The following is an 18,369-nucleotide window of genomic DNA, read 5'->3' on the forward strand; positions in this document are numbered from 1 at the left end:
CCAGTGTCATCGCATTGATCAAACTTTTATCATTTTTCATGGAAAAGGGAGATACACTCATCCTACAAGCCTTTTTCTGTTGGGAATCTTCCTAGTATTTTAACTAAAAAAAACTAGTTAAAAGTAATACTTTTTGCAGTGTGTCGAAAAACGTTTACCCCTCTCCTTGCCCCCCCCCACCTCGTCTCGTCATTGGTTCACCCGTTACGTCCGTCAACGCTGTGTGGGCGGGACTCAAACAATCCACTCGTGCTCCCTGCACTGTGGATTGTGCGCCACAGCAGACCAAGAGCGGGGCAGACAGTAGTACAGGAGCGGCTGCATCCACTCTGTGACCGGAGGACGATTGCTCTCAGTCGCTGAGGCTTACTGCTGTTCTTCAGAGTCCCACAAACTGAGCCTGCACCTCTATCGCTGGTGCATCCTGAAATTCTTTGTATTTTTTATTTTTTGAGGAGTGAGAACATTTTTATCAAAAGCAACACAGTCTTCGGGTCGTGAAGTCGGTTGTGTCAACCCCCCTTTTCCCCGAGACGCACAAAAGACGCACTCCCAAGTCCACCTGGATAGCAGCTGACAAAGCCGTCCGGTGTGCTTCGAGCTCCAGTGGGGAGAGACGGTGAGGAGAAGTTAGCGCGGAAGGCAAAAGAGCGAAGAAACACAAAAGGCAGGATGAATCTCAAGAGTCATTTGATTTTCACCCTCTACACTATTTATGGGATTCTTCTGAAAGGTGAGTCCGGGACGAGTGGTGCGTACGTGTGTTTTCGTGTACGTGCTTTATGTGTGTGGGTGCGCGTGCGTGTTACAGGCCAACAGCAGGGCAGGCTAAAGGGGCACAACGCGGGTCTTGGCAGAAAGATGCGGAGCTCTGTCTCTCACAGGGTCTCCCGTTCTTAAGTGCAGTGTGTGTCTGTGCTTGCGCGCGTTTGTACGTGCATTGAATGTATGTGCGTATGCAACCGTGCGTGATGTAAGACAGCTAAAGGAAAGGTAGATAGAGGGGGCTTGTCCCGTACCATTCGGGATCTCTTAGATGTTAATGTTCAGGAATGAGTAGGATCCTATTTTTTAAACTGCGTGCTCAGGACACGACCTGAGCCCCGACTGTGGAGCTGTACAGACTGGTGCGTCCCCTGCGTCCGCGATGTGTTATGCCCTGTGCGTGAGTGGCAATGAATATAAAAACGAGCCCGCGAGGAAGACACACCTCAACATGAAGTAACCAACCTCGCGGTTGTTTCTGACTTGCAGCACTTGGATGAGTCACGGAGACATTGGCAGCGTTTTACGCACGCATGATGCTGCTGATTACGGCAGCGTGAGAGGCTCACAGTCATGCAGAGCATTTTCATTCCAGAAAATCTGCTTATGTTTTGTTTTCTTTTACGCTTTCGTGTTTCTTCTGCCCAGGTGTGGTGTCTGTGGCTAGCGCGTACATTCAGCTCCGTTGTGTTGTGTGCCCGCACGCGGCTGTTGTGAATAACCTCAGAAGAGATGCAGGATCAGGTGCGGGCCTGATTAGGGTGACAGGGTTTGGCATTAAATTCTCAGAAGTTGATTTTGTGGAATAATAGATGATCCTCGGGCACTACCAGTTATGTACTTTTAAGATGGAAATCACTTTGGCTGAACTCAAATAAGCTGAAAAAAATATTCTGTTCTCAATACTGTTTGTGATAATTACAGGATAAACAGCTGGAAGTTGTGTTCACAGACAGATAACCAAAGTGTAAAGACAAGAAGGTGACGTTGGAGGTCAAGGTCACAGGGAATTGCGCAGGCCTGTTTGTCAATGATAAATGGTAAAGGCACTGCTTTTATATGGCCTCTGTCTTCCTTTATAATTTTTCTGTCATGTATTTTTCACAAACACAGTCACACACCGATGGTTGCAGAGCTGCCATGCAGGTGCTGGTCCTTGTAAGACATGCATAAATGCAGATCTACAAAACAATAACATAAATTTAAAACAAGTCAAAAAGCTTGTGCTTAAGCAGTGCCACCATATTAAGAGTTTTATCATTTTTATGCTTAAATTTCTAACCTATAGGTGTCTCGAATAGATAAATGTGTAAGCAACAACAGAGTCGAGGATTTGGGCCAGTATATTATGGACAAGACATCTGCACTATGAAAATAAACTATTTGCTTTAACTTTAAAATGGCTAGTGTCCAGGCTGTCTTGGTATTTTAAGTTGACTGAATTTGAGAAGACATGTTGGATTAGTCAAGAAGCCTAGAATTCTAAGGAAGCCTGAACTCTAACCTTTTTAACTTAAAATAATTGTTTATTGTTGCAGTGGGAGTTACACTCATTTGATAGTTATATGAACAATGAATACAACTATACCTCCAATTTGACTATCATAAAAAACCTTTTTCACATCAGGCTCATATTTTGATGATTGCATACCACAATTTGTGCAATGGTGAATCATTTTTCTTTCAAAATACTCAGCTTTTAACAAATCATATTAAAGTCGCTAGTAATTTCTCAGTACACTTAAACACTGTCGAAACAAGGTTGAGGCCTGGATGGCATTCGAGTTTTAAACAGTCAATCATGAATATTTAACAATATCCCCACTTCTGTGAGAAGTTAAAGAGGGAACACATCTACTTGAGTTTCTGGACTGGTACGTTCACGCTGTGTCCAACAGTGGCAGGAGGGCAGTGGGTTTCCTCTGAAACAACTGTCAGTCTAACAGCAGGCCTGCATATGCCACGCTGAGCTTTGGTTTTGTGATTTAAAGTCCACTTTATCCCACTCAAATCATATCAAGATGTATTTAAGGCATTTCATTACAGATTTAACAACATGAAAGTCTTGAATTTAACCACCGTTTCCACATGAAAAATCCCAAATTAGGGATGATTTGTGCTTGATTCCCTTGGTGGTTTGTTGTTGTCTCTTTGAAGTGTGTGTGCATATGAGACAGAGCGAGTGAGGGCAGTCCTTCCTTAATAACCAGACATGATTAACGCCATTCTTGACTTAATGAATTGGTATGTAATGAGGGTATCTGGTGTATCTGACAGCTCGCACTGCAGCATTTATTGACGTTCCAGGGATCTTTCTTCTTCTTCGTTATCCTTCTAAGGCACACTCATTACCAGCGTGTGTGTGTGTTTGCATATATCCCTTCAAATGTGTGCCATGTTTGTAAAGCTTGTGTCAGAGGAGAGGCCTAAGCAAAGACATAAACGTGCTGGGTCCAGCAGAGTGCGCACGTCGGGGCTCATTTCATGTGTGGCTCCCCACCACGCACCCTCACATCAGTCTCTTTCTCTCTCTTCCTCTCTCTCTCTAACCCTGAAGAGGATAATGCTAGGCTGCTTGATTTGAACAGTCATCTCGTGGTGCAAGACCTATTATTGTATAGGTTCCACACAGCGGGCAGGTCAGCCTCCTCCTGAATGAAGTCTATCTAGCCCAAGCCATATCCGCGCGCTCTGTAAATGACAGCTGTTTCAGCCCCTCTGGCCCGGTGCCAGCTGGCATCAAGAGATCCAGACACACTGAATCTCTGTCACAGGCCAGACCTGCGCCGTATATAGTGTGAACGTGAAGTGTTGTGATGGAGGTTGTTGTTTACCAACAGCCCGAGTTGTTAACATATTACCCAGTGTGTCTCATGTGCCCAATGCCGGAGCCAGAGAAAACAGCCTGTTATGCAAATGGACCTCTTACGTAAGAGCTCAGGGCTGAGCGGCAGGCGAGGGGAGATAGAGGCAAGAGAGCGACAGAGAAAGAGGGAGATGTTCTGGAATAGAGGAGTTGGAGTGATGTGGGAGGAGAGGTGTGGAGGAGGAATTTGCAATCTCCTCAGCTAAAGTGTGCGATATGTGCAGTGGTGGTTGTTTGCCATTTGGATGGCTGTTTATCTCCGCTGCTCTGTCTGTTTCCTGGTAGTCTGTCTGTTGTGAACTCTGATCTTGCTAGCCTAAATACAAACCCCCCTGCTGAGGGATGTGTTTATTCCCGCAGTGAGTCTAAGCCGCTGAAGGCTGACCCTCCATCCCTCTGTACTTCCGTCCATTCCTCCCTCGCTTCATCCTCCCATCCTGGTGTGGAGCTTTGTACCACAGCAGTGTGGGAAAGCGTCTGATAACAAGCGGCCTTGTGTGTGTGTGTTTGTGGAGCCACTGATTACACGGGAGAAACGAGATGTTCTCTCTTTTCTTGCTCGCTTGCACTCACCCTCCCACTTCTGTGTGTATGTGAGCATGTTCATTTTCATGGACACGCTTTGACGGGTGGAACATGTGAGGTGCTCTGTACCTTATAGTGATGCCATGAAGCTTCAATGCAGAGAATCCTCAGTAGAGCAGCGCTGGCTCCATGTGCATCACACACACACACACACACACACACACACACACACACACACACACACACACACACACACACACAAACGGAGCTCCACTGTGGATTCATTGCTACTCTGCCAAGGGATTTCCCATGATCAAAGCCAGTCTTTTGTTAGTCCAGGTGTTAAAAAAAAAGTTAAAACAGAAAGGAGGAGGAGGCTGCAGGGGAACATGGTAGGATTCAGAGCTTACAAGCTCTTCATGGCAGAGCAGAAATGTGCCTCTCCAGAACTGCTCCAGAAACACTGCCAGTGAACCTGCCACCTGTTCCACCTCTTTCTCGTAAGAGTCATTTGGGGCAGGTTCTTTTTTTGGGGGGAATGTGCAGCCATTACAAGTTAAATGCAGATAGCCTTACAGTGTGTTTAGATGTAGGAATAAAATGAGGGAGGAAGAGGTAGGAGGCCAGTCATTTTTAAGCTTAATACATGTAGTAGCAGATGAGATTCAGAAGTGGCAATAACGGAACTGAGCAAGACACCATGGAAGTGAAAAGTTGTAAGAATGCAAATGTACTCCGATGTGCACAGCAGCTCCGGAACTAACTTGTAGAAATCTCCTTGGTTTTTATGAGTCTGCAGAATAGGATATGCACCAGAGTTAGATACCATTAACATTTGAACCAAGACCGTTGCTGGTGCCAGTACCTGGAATTTGCCCAACAGCACCTTTTTTTGTTCCTTTACTAGATTTTTATAGGAATGTAATTTTTGAACAAGCTGAACTTAACCAGCAATTCTGTTGCTTTGCTATTTTAATTTTTATATATATATATATATATATATATATATATATATATATATATATATATGTATATAAATAATTTTTTTATTAGTTTTTCTCTATTTAAAATAAGAATGCAGTCACAAACTGCAGTGAGAGTAGACTATTTTTTAAATAAAATAGAAAAATGACCAGATTCACTGAAACTATCGACACTGCAGTGATAATTTCGGCTTGCTTCGAAGCCAACATAGCACTACAGCCAACTTCCCGGCTTCGGGGCGCTTTCCACTACTTCCGCCTCCTGTCTGAATCCAGCATTCACTGCCAGGCGCACTTTTAGTTACGGATATTTGGCACCAAATGGTTTAGAGGTTTTTAAAAAGATTCAACAGTTATTATTATTATTATTATTATTATTATTATTATTATTTGCAGAGATAACAATTTAAATTGTTTCCAGAGTTTGCAGTATATATAATAAAGAAGAAGCAATTTTTACCAATCTCTGGTCAACAAATTTCTAGAGGTGATGTACCTTTATGCTGCTTTACTACCAGAAGCTAAAGACAAACAATATTACAAAATTACCTTGAGCTTCTCAGAAGCAAACAAAAATAGATAATAAAGCTCTGTCAGCCATGACTGGAGAGCAGAGAATGTAAACAAGCAGTTATGCAACGTCACACGTAATCACCTGATGCCAGCAGCTTTGTCATCATTAGGGGATGGTCAGGCATTTGAAAATGCCAGCTTTGTTAAAAATGAATTAACAATACATCAATTCCAATACAGGTGCTGTTTGTCCAGGAATCCAGTAACCAGTAATCTAATACCACAGGTGTACTCTTTTTTTTCACGATGGTAACCTCAGAAAAACAATTGCCCAGTCTGAATGTAGAAATTACTGTATGTGCTCACTGATAAATATCCCCCCAAGCTACAGATTCAGCAAGAGGTAGGATTCAGCCTGCTTGTATGTGTGAACAAACTGATATGAAGGCTCTGTCTCCAGAGAATCTGACCTTACAGCATGTCAGGGAGCTGAGGTTTCAGACATAACTTCCAGTTCTCCTCATTGTGTGGGCACACATACACAACACCTTAGCTTTAAAGCAGTCACTCAGTCAGTTAACCGAGTGCTGCAGTACAGTGCTGATCCTGGCAATAATCTTCTGAAAATAGAATAAATACTTCACAGGGTAATTGTCTGTGTGATAGCAATGGCACACTATCAGGGGTTGTTAATCACTGCACATTTCAAGCATGCAAATCAAAAAATATCTAGAATTACATTGTCAGGCTGAAATTCAAGAACAGATAGAAATTTAAATAAATCGTATATTATTTTACTGATTATCTAATAGAATCACATGTGGATGCTGCAAGCCAGTATCTTCCTGGTTACAAATACAGAATGTGTCAACTACGTTTCTAATCCACAAATTAACAATTTTTTTGTAGGGAATCAATGCAGAGTAAATGTAGATTTTTGTCCTGGCATCAAGGCTGTGTTTCATATTTCTTAGGCAGAGTGGAATTTAAAGCCAGCCAGAGTGAGAGAAGGGGGAGATGAAATACAGCCTCCCATGGAGAATGGGGAGACTGTGAGCCCACAGGTGGATTTGGCTGCAACAGCAGCAGCAGCAGCAGCAGACAGTGAGTTTGCACCCTAAATAGACCTCCCAGTTGGTGAAAAAAGTATGCAAGCTCAGCTAACATATCAGCTGATGGGGCTTTTCTTCAAAGTTTACAGAATATGAACTAATGTACATTTAATTGGCGGGAGACTTGAGTGATGGTGATATTAAACACCATTACAGTTAGAAAAGGATGCTGGAGATGACATAAGAGCTGGCTCGGCAATGCTTTGATATGATGGTTCATTCTCATGGAGCATCTTCTTATGTTTTGGTCAGCTTATGTGATACTCTTTGATTGACAAGCAAGCTTCTGGGACGTTTTGTTTCTTTTGTTTGAGTCAGTCTTCAGTGTTCAGATATAATCTTCTGATACAAATAACACACATACATCAGGAGAGACAGAGACTGTGTTACTGGTGCGAGTGCATTGGTCTGTGTGTAAGCGTGTATGCATATGTGATGTCTGTATTAGCATTGAATTCCAAAGGATTAGCGAGTGGCTAATCTGAAGTCTCCAGTCTTTGACAAGCCATGTGTCACTAATCTCAAACACTCTGGAATAAAGAGACACAAACACAATCACCTTTTGGATTAAAACTCTCCAAACAGAGGATGTTCTAATCATAATCTTTCATTCAAACCAGGAAAATGTCAAAAGAAGGTTCAATCTGAAGAAAAATAGGAAAAAAAACGCCAGGGATAATTCCTTTCTGTGTTTTTCTCTGAAATATGCATACTTAGGGATGGGCGATCAACAATTGTTGCAATATAATTTTCCTCGATATAGGTGTAATAAATATTTGATAAATCCATCATTAATTAAATAACCAACACAGTCACAGAGGGGGATGGTAATGCACCTTAAACAGCAGTTACCACACACCATTAATGAGTGAAAAAGAAGGAAAGGTAGAGGAAGAAAACAGGACTGACCGTCTTTCACTGACCACTATTGCATACAGTAATGTTACAATGTTAAACACTTACTATGATTGAATCTTGACTCTTAAAGTTAGCTACAGTCGTTGTATAGCAGACTCATCTAATGCTAAGTTAGCAGGTTAACACGACTGACTAATTGACTATTTCATATAGTGATATGACATAAAGTGACTACATTTAACATGAGTAAAACTTTCACACTTCTGGTTTGTAAACATGATTTCTGCCTCAGTCACATCAGATAGACTTTCATCGCTACCTCAGGAAATCACCAAAGTCTGTCTTTTGTTATTGTTTTGATTGGTAAATGGGAGAAATTACACAACACGACTGTAGGTGTAAAACTTGCACAGAAAATACAGATGACAGTTTAGATTTTTGTTTGGTTGAATTATTTTGTTTACACTGTCTGTACTGCTAAAACACAAAAAAAGACATGCTCCTGACCATAATTAAGATTTCCTTGTCTATTTATTGTTTTATTTATTGAAATTATTTTGATTTAATTGTTTATAATCTATCTCCAATTTGTGAAATGTTCTGCTGTTTAGCAAATATTATTATACTCTGACAATAAATAATAGTTTAAACTACAATTAACTTTATGGTTTCTTCAACTTTTACATTGGAAGCGTAAATCAACCTTTAAACTTAAAAGCAATAATGGTTTGATTTTTTTTGTTTGATAATTATCGATATCAGTCAATGTGAACATTTTTATTGCAGTAACATTTATAGACACATCACCCAGCTCTATGTATACTTGCAGATAAGCAAACATATTATTTTATGTTCGCTTGCAGTTGAACCTAATGTACTCTTCAAGTTCATATATTGTCCCCTCTCTTAACAACTCTTAGCCTAGATAATGTTCTTTTTATGTTGTGCGCCCTTTCATCTGACAGCTTCTTTTCATATAATTCCCTGCAGGCCAGAGTCTGGAGACTTGGTAGTACATGTTACAGTAATCATTTTCTTCAACACAGATAAAGATATGGACAGCCGTGACTCTGCCTACTCCCTCAGCTCTTCTGCCCCAACTCTGATATTGTTTGGGGACTCTGTGTCGGGTTTTGACAGAAATGAATTCAGCCAAAGCAAAGTCGGCCCATATTGTGTACAGTAACGTTCTTACACACAGAACTGTATGTGTACACAAAACATGCACACACACGCACGCACACACACACACACACACACACACACACACACACACACACACACACACACACACACACACATATACACGCTTATGCACACAAAAAACTCAGCAGTGTAAAGGAGCAGCAGTGAGGAAACAGCAGACAATTTTGTTTTCAGGGACTGCATTTGCTGGAGTAAACATAGTATAAAGAAAAAAAAATTGTGGCATTTTTATCGCTGCCATTATTGGCCTGATATCAGAGAAATTTGTCAACTTGTTACACTCCTTTTCCATCATCAGACTGAAATTGTGTCCACTCTGACCAATTCTGACCAACACTGATGCACAGCAATGCAAATATACTGTTTCTGTTGGTGTTTTAAGCAAAGCAAAGTAAAAACATACTATGATGTCAGGTAAAATTGACAAAATGTGGATTCAGAACAGCCTCAAAATCGGCAACTATGTTTTCTATAACAGTTGCTAGGCTTGAGCGGTATCTCAGTCTTAAGATATGCTAAGGTATATCATCAAAAATACAGACACTGCCCTTTCTATTAAACTGATTCTGAGATGCTGTATTGAGGTGAAGTATTGCAGTGCACAGCATACACCACCAAATTTCAGTCTCTACTGGTGGATCAGATCAGTGGTGGGGATAACGTTACAGGAAGCCAGACAGGAACAGCAGGAAAGCAGGTCAGAATAGTGTGTAGGCCCAGCATATTTTCACAACTCACTTGTTAAATTTAGGATTTGTTTCAACCAAACCAGAGGTGGTGATTGTTGGAACAGTGAAAAAATACATACCAAGATGCAGAGTTTTATTTTGTTTCTCTGAGTTTGAATGACATGTGCTTTATGATGACTTAAGCCAATTTAGTTAGACTTTGTTTGCTTATTTTGTGTTTTCTTTTCTATAAATACTGTTTCAAACCATATAGTCTGTGACGTCAGCAAGGTATGAAAAAATAGATACTGCCCAAGCCTAGCTGTTGTCCTTATTGTTATTACTCCTCATCGCTTCCACAGCTTGAAAATGCCGTGGCGCAGACTAGCTAATTGGTAGTCCCATTCAAGATGCTCATCGGATCGATTGCTTTTCAACCGAGAACAGCAGTTTCTTGTAGGAGTGTAAATCACAAGTTTCATCATGGTACAATACTATAGCGATTCTTGGGACAGTGATACAGTATTTGCTGATGACACAAAGTCTGCCACAGTACGATTTTTGATTTGATTTAATTCAGAGGCCTGTGATTGATATGAGACAATATCAGGACATATACTCATTATATTTTTCTTCGTTGCCTTCCATTGTCTGCCTGGCGATAGGCCACTAGTAATTATTTGAATGTTTAAGAATGAGGTGGGCTTGGGCAGAAATTGTGATACAGAGGAATCAAGGGGATTTCAAAATAAAGTTGTATCTTAAAGATGAGGATATGTTTCGATGTTTTCACCTTACATCAATAATAGTGAATTGTTGAGCGTTGAATCGATTTTTTGATTCAGGTTGATGTATTGTTACAACCCTAGTTTGATGCTACAATGCCAGAGGAATCAGTCAACTCAGTGGAGTGGGCGAATTTTAAGGTCTGGACCCAGACAAGCTGTTTTCATGACCCGGATTCAGAGTTAACTTTCTCTGTTCACACATACAGACATAGTATTTCTCATTCAAATCAGGGTTGACAGGAAGGGTAAATTCACAGAGAATGTGTTGAGAGAGGTTGGAGATAGAGCAAAAGCAGAGTGGGGAAGAATTGGAGTAGAAAGATATAACTGCTATCTCCAGGCCCTATGATTTGGGGTTGAGATAGGAACAAAGCAACAACTCTTTTCTCACCCTGCAAAAAAAACATCATTGTCTATATAGCCAAAGGTTGATTAAAGGAAAACTCCAGTCAGTTAATAACAGGAAATGAACCGACATCCACAAAACTCCCACAGGTGGTCCCCTGGTCATTCATATTTTTACAAATCACCACTGTGATTCCATGAAGTAATCCCTTAAATGAGCTGCATCCCTCTTTAATGACAGAGCTCATTCCCTTCTGATGGCTTTTACACATTTCTAATGGACATTCATACTTGTTATTTTCTCGTTGCTTTAATTTTGTTTTAAATTGGCTTCAAAATGTGTATAAGTCATTCCATGTGTATGCTTCATTTTCATATTATGGTTCTTTAATATTGTGCAAAGAATTGCTTTAGTGTTTAATTGCTTAACTTGTTCTTAAACAATAACACTATGGAATTATGTCATGATACTAATTGAAAAGCAGGATTTACTGCATCCACAAATACAGATCTATGCACTTGTTTTAGCATCACAGTCTCAAAGGAAGCCTAGAAGTAGCTAAAGCTAATTGAAATATAATTCCCCAAAGACACATGTTCATGTTAATTGACTTTCTGTGTGGGTCTGTGTTTGTGTGTGTGTGCATTTGAGTGTGTATGCGTGTATGTTTTTGTATTCATATTATCGCCAGAAGTCACTTTCTAGTCCCTTGTCTAATCACCAGCTTGAGGGTCCCCACACATCTTAATTCAGTGTTTGAAAGCTATTAGACACTCTTTTGCATGAGCACCATTTCTAAATGCATCTAATGTAGCGGAATTATGCAGTTAGAATCCACTGATGTTGTCTTAAACTCAAATTGAGCAGGTCCTTCCATTGTGGTTGGTGCACACCGTAAATCAAAGCAGATTTTTTTACCACTGTGTTGCTTCAGTTCTTATATCTCAGATAAGTGGTGCAGTATGTGCAGAACAATAGGGATTTAGATTGGAGAAATGTGCAGTGTGTGTGAGTGTGCGTGTTTTCACTGGTTTCGGTGTGCATTTCCTTGTGAAAGTAGACAGAACACATTTCATGTTTAAAGCCTGTTATTAAAACTCCAGGTGTGAAATTTCACCTGGTTGACAAGTAGAATTGAACCATTAACATTAAAACCTGTTTAATACAGTTAAAGCTTTGACCATAACCACAGAGATGCAGACTGAGTTGTGTGCTGGTCACTTTTCCTTCTTGATCTGTGTAAATGAAGGCATATAAGTACATTTACATGTTCACGTATATATAGTGGGAAAAAAAAACCAATGCAGCATAATTTTAGCATGGCACTATTGTATTAATGCACGTGATTTTATATTACAAATATAAGTATGGCTGTCAAACAATAATTTTTTTTAAAATCACGATTAATTGCAGAATTTCAGTAGTTAATCATGATTAATCATATTTTCTTAATAACATGTTTTCAATTCCATTATTTTGCATATCATTGCAGGTTATTTTGTTGGGGAGGGGAAGCATTTATTTGAGAGGACAGTTGAGAGGAGGTTGGAATCAAACCTACATATGCTCCACATGTACATGGGAGCTCCCGCTCTACCAACTGAGCAACTGGGCCCCCCATTTCAAAGCAGGTTTGAAGTCCATATTGCCAAGGTGAAGCAATTCTTGCAATATTGTCTTGATTAGGAATCAAATGACAACAAAAAAAATGCATGGAACATAAAGTTGCTGTGTCTGTAAAAGGAGACTCATGGGTATTTATAGAACCTATTTTCATGCAGATATCTTGAGGTCAGAGGTCAAGGGACGGCACCCCGATATAGCGTTTTTTTATTATTGCCACACAGACGTTTTGGGTCAGATGCCCTTCTTCAGTGTGTACCTTGACAATAACACAAAGAAAATTTCACATGTGTAAATAATTATGCCCACATATGCAACCAACACTAGTACATCCAAGCAGGGGGAGCCAGGATTTTCCAAAGGTAGGATTATAATTAGTACAATATTATAAATATTACAATTATTATTATTACAAATATTATAATATTACTGTAATATAAAAGATAACTGATGCATTTTGATACATTGGATTTTGTTTTTCTATATAAGCCTGTCACGATAATTATGTTACAGACTCAGTAAAAATGATTGATGTCATGTCCACATTTTGCATGATAGTGCACTTGTGTTTACATTTGTGTTGGTTATATAAGATTGTTACAAAGTTTCAGCCAACATGATGCCAGTATAAACAGCAGGGTTTTTCCTGTGCCTAAATGTTCTTTTACACACATTATGAACAGAAAAAAACCCCAACATATTTTAAGAAACAATTTCCTTTAATTTCAGGTCAAATTAAAAGTGAATTGCTCTTTGAAAGGGTGAACCTGCTAGAGTTGATTACCTAAACCCGAAACAAATATAGCATCAGTTGCTATACGAACAGTACTTACCAGACCAAATCAAAACTCAGATTTCTGTGCCTCATTTTGGTGCCAGATTGTGTGAGTATCAAGAGAGAAAGAGTGGGAGTGAGCATGAGTGAGTGTGTGTTCAAGTTTAAAATTGCCATTGCAATTTTATGTAAATGACTTTAATGTTGTATTTTATTTTTCAAAAGTATCAGTTCAGGCACCATAGTGCCTGCATTATTATGCTATCTTATTATCATTATATCAGTGGCATAAAGTAGTCTGGATTAAAATGTAAACACAATAAAATGTAAACACAATGCATGTTTACATCCGTTATATTCTACCATTTAATTGGTGTCTTATAAAATTAATAGAGGCAATCATAATGTTGAGAATTTGGTTTTAAATTTTTATAACTAAATTTTCTACATAGAGACTTAATCTTTTTAAAGAGAGAACTGCAGTGCATCTAAGAATCTATTTTTTCCCTAACCCTGTATAGTGGCCAAATGTTCCTCTCTTTGTGGCTCTGCTGTCATACTGCATGATCTCTTCCATTCAGTTATGCTTAGTGTTGTTTATATTTTTTTCTGCCACTATGGATCCTGTTTCTAAGAAGAATTCCAAAATCCTATATTGGTTCTAAGTTTGGAGTCTGGCCGCTTTTCTGTGTAGAGATTGCTCCAGGCCTGTTGTAGAGGGGAGGGAAGATGGAGTCAAGTGAGACAATTTATAACAGTTAAAAACCAAATGAACTGAGACCCTTGGCTTGGGTGAGCGAGCGGCAGCATACATAATGTGCCTTAGGGATTTCTTCTCCACACACATTGTGCTGTGTGTGTGTGTCCAAGCTAGCAAACACATAGCACACAGAAACACACAGCGCCCTCCACCATCTGTCTCTGTTTGCCACATTGCAAATCCATTATATGCTACACAACATTATTCCCCCCATCCTAAGTGGCACACACCCCTGAGCTTACTTCCACTATCCTACTCAGTGGAACGGTGACAATTTGCCACCACATACGCATCTTTGTTAAAGATGCTGTGGCATGTTTCCAGCTGGATTTTAATACATATTTTCATGCTCCATTTGCATTTTTTTTGTAAACTGGTGTTTAGCATTGATGCTCTGAGATTTTACAAGCCTGTTTGCTTGTTCCTGCTGCTTCATGTGGGGATTTGTGTGATTTTTTTCAATTGTCGAACTGTCACCGGACTTTAATAATCATGCCACCTCCAGAATTATTAATTTTAGCATTTTGGCAGATGGATTTAACGCATGCACACACGCACACTGCATGAATCTGGCTACGGTTTGGCTCAGTAGTTTTATAGCTAACTCATCTCCACTTCTAATCAAAAAGCTTCCCCAGCTCTGAACCTCCCGCTGAGGAAACAAAGAAGTTATTATGTTTTTAAATGGTCTCCAATTACGGGTAATTTCACTGCCTATCTTAAAGCTATTTGCTTTTCTCTCACTTTGCTCCGGCTGGGTAGAGCAAGCATTGTGCTTTGCAAAAACAACGACAAGACAAGATAGACATACAGCAGATGCATTCTTTTAGAAAGCAGAATGGCCTGCCTGTCTTTGCACTCCCTCTCTGCCTGTCTCTCCTCATCTCTTATCATTAGAAATGGGAAACACAGTTAACTCAATTCCTCCTTTATCTTCCTCATTAGTGTTTGTCTCACAGTACACTCAATTACTCAGTCCATCACTCTCCTTTACCCACAAGTCAAAAGCCTCCACTGGCTGAAGTGAGTCAGAATTCTCATGGAGTTGGAATCCAGTGAGACTCATTAGTGAGTAGTGACTGACGCCAATATTGTACATTCATGCGCTTAACATAAACATTTTCAATTCATGATGTATGGTTCACAGCCCTGCTTTTATTCTTTGAAACAATGTTTGTATAGCTCTGTTAGTTAGCCTGGTGTTACATTTCTATACTTGCATAGGCATTACAGTGTTAGTCAGAGCTGCACTGCTTTGATGTTTTACAATTTTAAATGTTGATCCATAGCCCACCTGAGAAGTGCATGTAGCACAGCTAGATTAGTTTTTATGGATTGGATTTCAGTTGTAACCTTGCCTGTGTATTTCAGCTTTTGGCAGCAGTCTTTTTTTTTTTTTAGATTGTTTGACATTTCAGTAATGCAAGCCTTTTGTCTCTAGAGAATTTGCCAACATGTATTTTTTAATTTGTTATTGCTCCTAGTAGCTTTTCTTGAAATGGCTCTTATCATCTGGCCATTTCATATCCAAAACCAAAAGGACACTTGGAGAGTACTGACCTTCACCAAGACCAAATGCCCCATCTCTCAGTGTTAATGAAAATGGAAAATAATTAATGGGAGCACCCCTTGATAAGGATCTGCTCCAATATTAAGAGATATTGTAATATATTTTGCTGTGTTTGGGATGTTCCTGGGCAAAGAGCAGGTGAGGTTGAGACTTAATAAAAAGGTAGTGACCAGGTGTCAGACAGTACCTGACATTTAAGCAGAAGCTACAAAAAGTATGGACACAGCTCTGAAAAAAACCCAAAACATAAATATTGCAAGGCAAAGTGCCAAGCGTAGTCAATCTTGGGTTGGCTTTCACTTATACTGCTGTCAGTGATAGTGTTTATAAACTGTTATTGACAATTCTTTCATAGTTTACCTTAAATGAGTTCTTCCTTGACCCATGCTACACCCATCCACCAAGTTCCATGAAAATCAGGACAATATTTTTACAAATTTACAAATTAAAAATCCAAACTGAGAAGATAATCAACTTGGCAGATATAATAAGAGGAGTAAAAGATTTTCTTTGCAGAAACTGGACTATGTCAAATGTAGAATACAGAGGTCAAACTTTTAGAAATATGAGTTGTAAGTAAAAGACAACGTTTTTGCATCGCTATTAAAGCAATTTATGCAGCTAAGTTAAGCAGCTTCCTTTTGAGTTTTATTTTTTAGATTTTCTTGATTTATGGGGCAGTAAAGGTCTTTTTTGACATTTTGAAATTGTGCAACTTCATATTTTTCTCTGTCTCACTCCTTCCTTATCTCCCTTTGCAAATTCATGCTATGGCTACAATCCCAGACTAGCTTGCCAACATGCTAATGCGTCCTGTATGTGTATCCAGTTCAAATGGACCAGCTAATGCTAATCTCTGCTAATCCTCTGAGAAGCACCCTCAGAGCAACATTATCATGCCACTCTGTAGTTGAGACGGATAGTGGAGGAGAGGGGACAACAAAATGGTGAATGGAGATATCAGCATAGCAAATATTAAATCATAACAGCTGACATGCACAAATCCTCACATCAGTGGTCACCTTCCAACGCCCGCTACACACACACACACACACACACACACACACACGCTCACACACACACACACACACACACACACACACACACACACACACATGCACGCACACACGTGCATACAGCTGCAGACACCAGTTATATAGTGCAGAGTTGGGCCCAAAAATCTCCCGGCACGGAAGTAGTAATGAGACAGTGTTAACCACAGTTGCACTGAGCTGGTAAATGGTAGCCTACGCTCCAGGACTAAGCGCTGATCCTAAGCCCTTGTTGTAATGCACTGGTCACCCTAATCCTGACCTTATTAAAAGTGAGACAGAAAGGAGCCATATCTTTAGACTGTAGTATTCCCCCAATACAGCTGGTGCTTGCCCAGCCTGTTTGAGAGGAGGTGACCTTCATGTGACATAATCCCGGAGCCACCTTTTACCCCCATAGGCATTATGATCACAGAACTGAGGCCAGAGTTTCTGATAATTCTGATGGCTTTTATTAAAAAGAAAACTTAATTAAATCCAAAGAAACGTGCTGTGTGTAAACCACAGAATCCAGAGATGATATAGATCATTTCCATATTCACACACTATCGCAGTGTGCAATATGGAGTGCGGGGCTCGGTACCATATTGCACATGGCAGCAAGAGATAATTTGACCGTAATATGAAATAATATCAAATCTTAAGTCAGCAGTAAATGTACACCATTTTAACTACATACTCATATCTAAATGACAAATGTGTTTTTCTTATCTAAGATCTTAAATGTAAAGCTGTGGTTTTGATATACTTTCATGACATCAAGGCCCACACGAGCCTTGATTTCTTCTTGTATCCCACACAATGCAGCTCTACTTGAAAAAATGAAATTGATCAGTCAAAGATAATCATGAAATTGATTAATTGCAGTCTTGCCCTGCTTTCTCATAAGCACATGGTTCTGTCATGCTTTTGGAGTGGTTGAAAGTGTTGATTCCAACCCTCATTCACACACTTTTTGGGTTCATTATACTTACAAAGATATCGCTGCATATATAGGCCGGTCCCTCCCATAGGCGGAAATTATGACATTTAAATCAATGACACTTTTCCACTTTAAATTAAGCAAAATCGCTGACATTATGGTGCATTACGTCCCACACAGCGAGTTGCCATTGAAATATCATTTATATTAAGAATAAATTAAGAAGTACTGCTGAACGAACTTGTGAAGCAACTAAGTAGACATTTATTTGCTAATTTGTATCAAATTAGGTCTTTTAAAGTATGATGCTATAGCAAACAGAAGTACTGCTTGAACTGCTTGCAGTGCTTTCACCCCTTTCCAGCTTGGTTAGAAAAATGAATTGCATAATCGCTGTAGTCTCAGTATGGTATCCAGTGGGTACTTGCCATTCAAAGGAGACCACCTTTGATAGAGGAGATAACAGGAAGAGAAAGCATAAAAAGCACCAGAGGAATGTGATGGGATGTTTTCAGATGTTACGCAATTGTATGTTGTGGCTTGGCTGGGAATCTGAGCAACATATTACTGGCTACTGCTGTGCCAGTGCTCTCTTAAAGCCTCGCTGTGATAAGATGAGATGAGACAGGGGATGAGGGTAACAGCAAAGCGCTGGGTGTGTGTACGTGCATCATAAATGGGTTGAGGGTTAGGGGGGATGAGAGAATTAGAGAGATGTGGGGGTAACAGGATGGATGGGGGAGAATAGAGGTATTCCTATATCACATCTGCTCCTCCACTGTATAACGACAGGAATATGGAGCAGACACAGATTAACCCTAGAGAATATGAAAAAAATAATAATAAATGAAAGACAGTGCAGCAGAGTAAAAAAAAAAAAACATGGGCCAAAAAAAGATCAGCATCCATGCATGAGATATTCAGGAAATGAGCCTTGACACAGCTTCAATCTTGTGCTCAAACACATAAACTCATTCACATTATCTCGCAAATGTGAGTAGTGTACGCAAGCAAGAGTTGGGACCATTTATTATGTA

General features: G+C 39.8%; 1 protein-coding gene across 3 annotated transcripts in view; it reads left to right on the forward strand.

The window, feature by feature from the left end:
* Window positions 1-256: 256 nt before the first annotated feature.
* LOC121952341 (cell adhesion molecule 2) overlaps window positions 257-18,369 on the forward strand; it is a 262,122-nt gene continuing 244,009 nt past the window's right edge. For 2 of the 3 annotated variants that reach the window (XM_042498955.2, XM_042498956.2), the window contains exon 1: window positions 257-733. In XM_042498955.2, the coding sequence (XP_042354889.1) occupies window positions 673-733 (61 nt within the window). In that variant the 5' untranslated portion in view covers window positions 257-672. The remainder of the gene's footprint in view (window positions 734-18,369) is intronic. The other variant, XM_088088351.1, reaches the window with a different exon arrangement.

Source organism: Plectropomus leopardus, chromosome 15 (assembly GCF_026936395.1).
Source record: "Plectropomus leopardus strain MGB_pleo_1.0 chromosome 15, ASM2693639v1, whole genome shotgun sequence".
NCBI classification, from domain to species: domain Eukaryota; kingdom Metazoa; phylum Chordata; class Actinopteri; order Perciformes; family Serranidae; genus Plectropomus; species Plectropomus leopardus.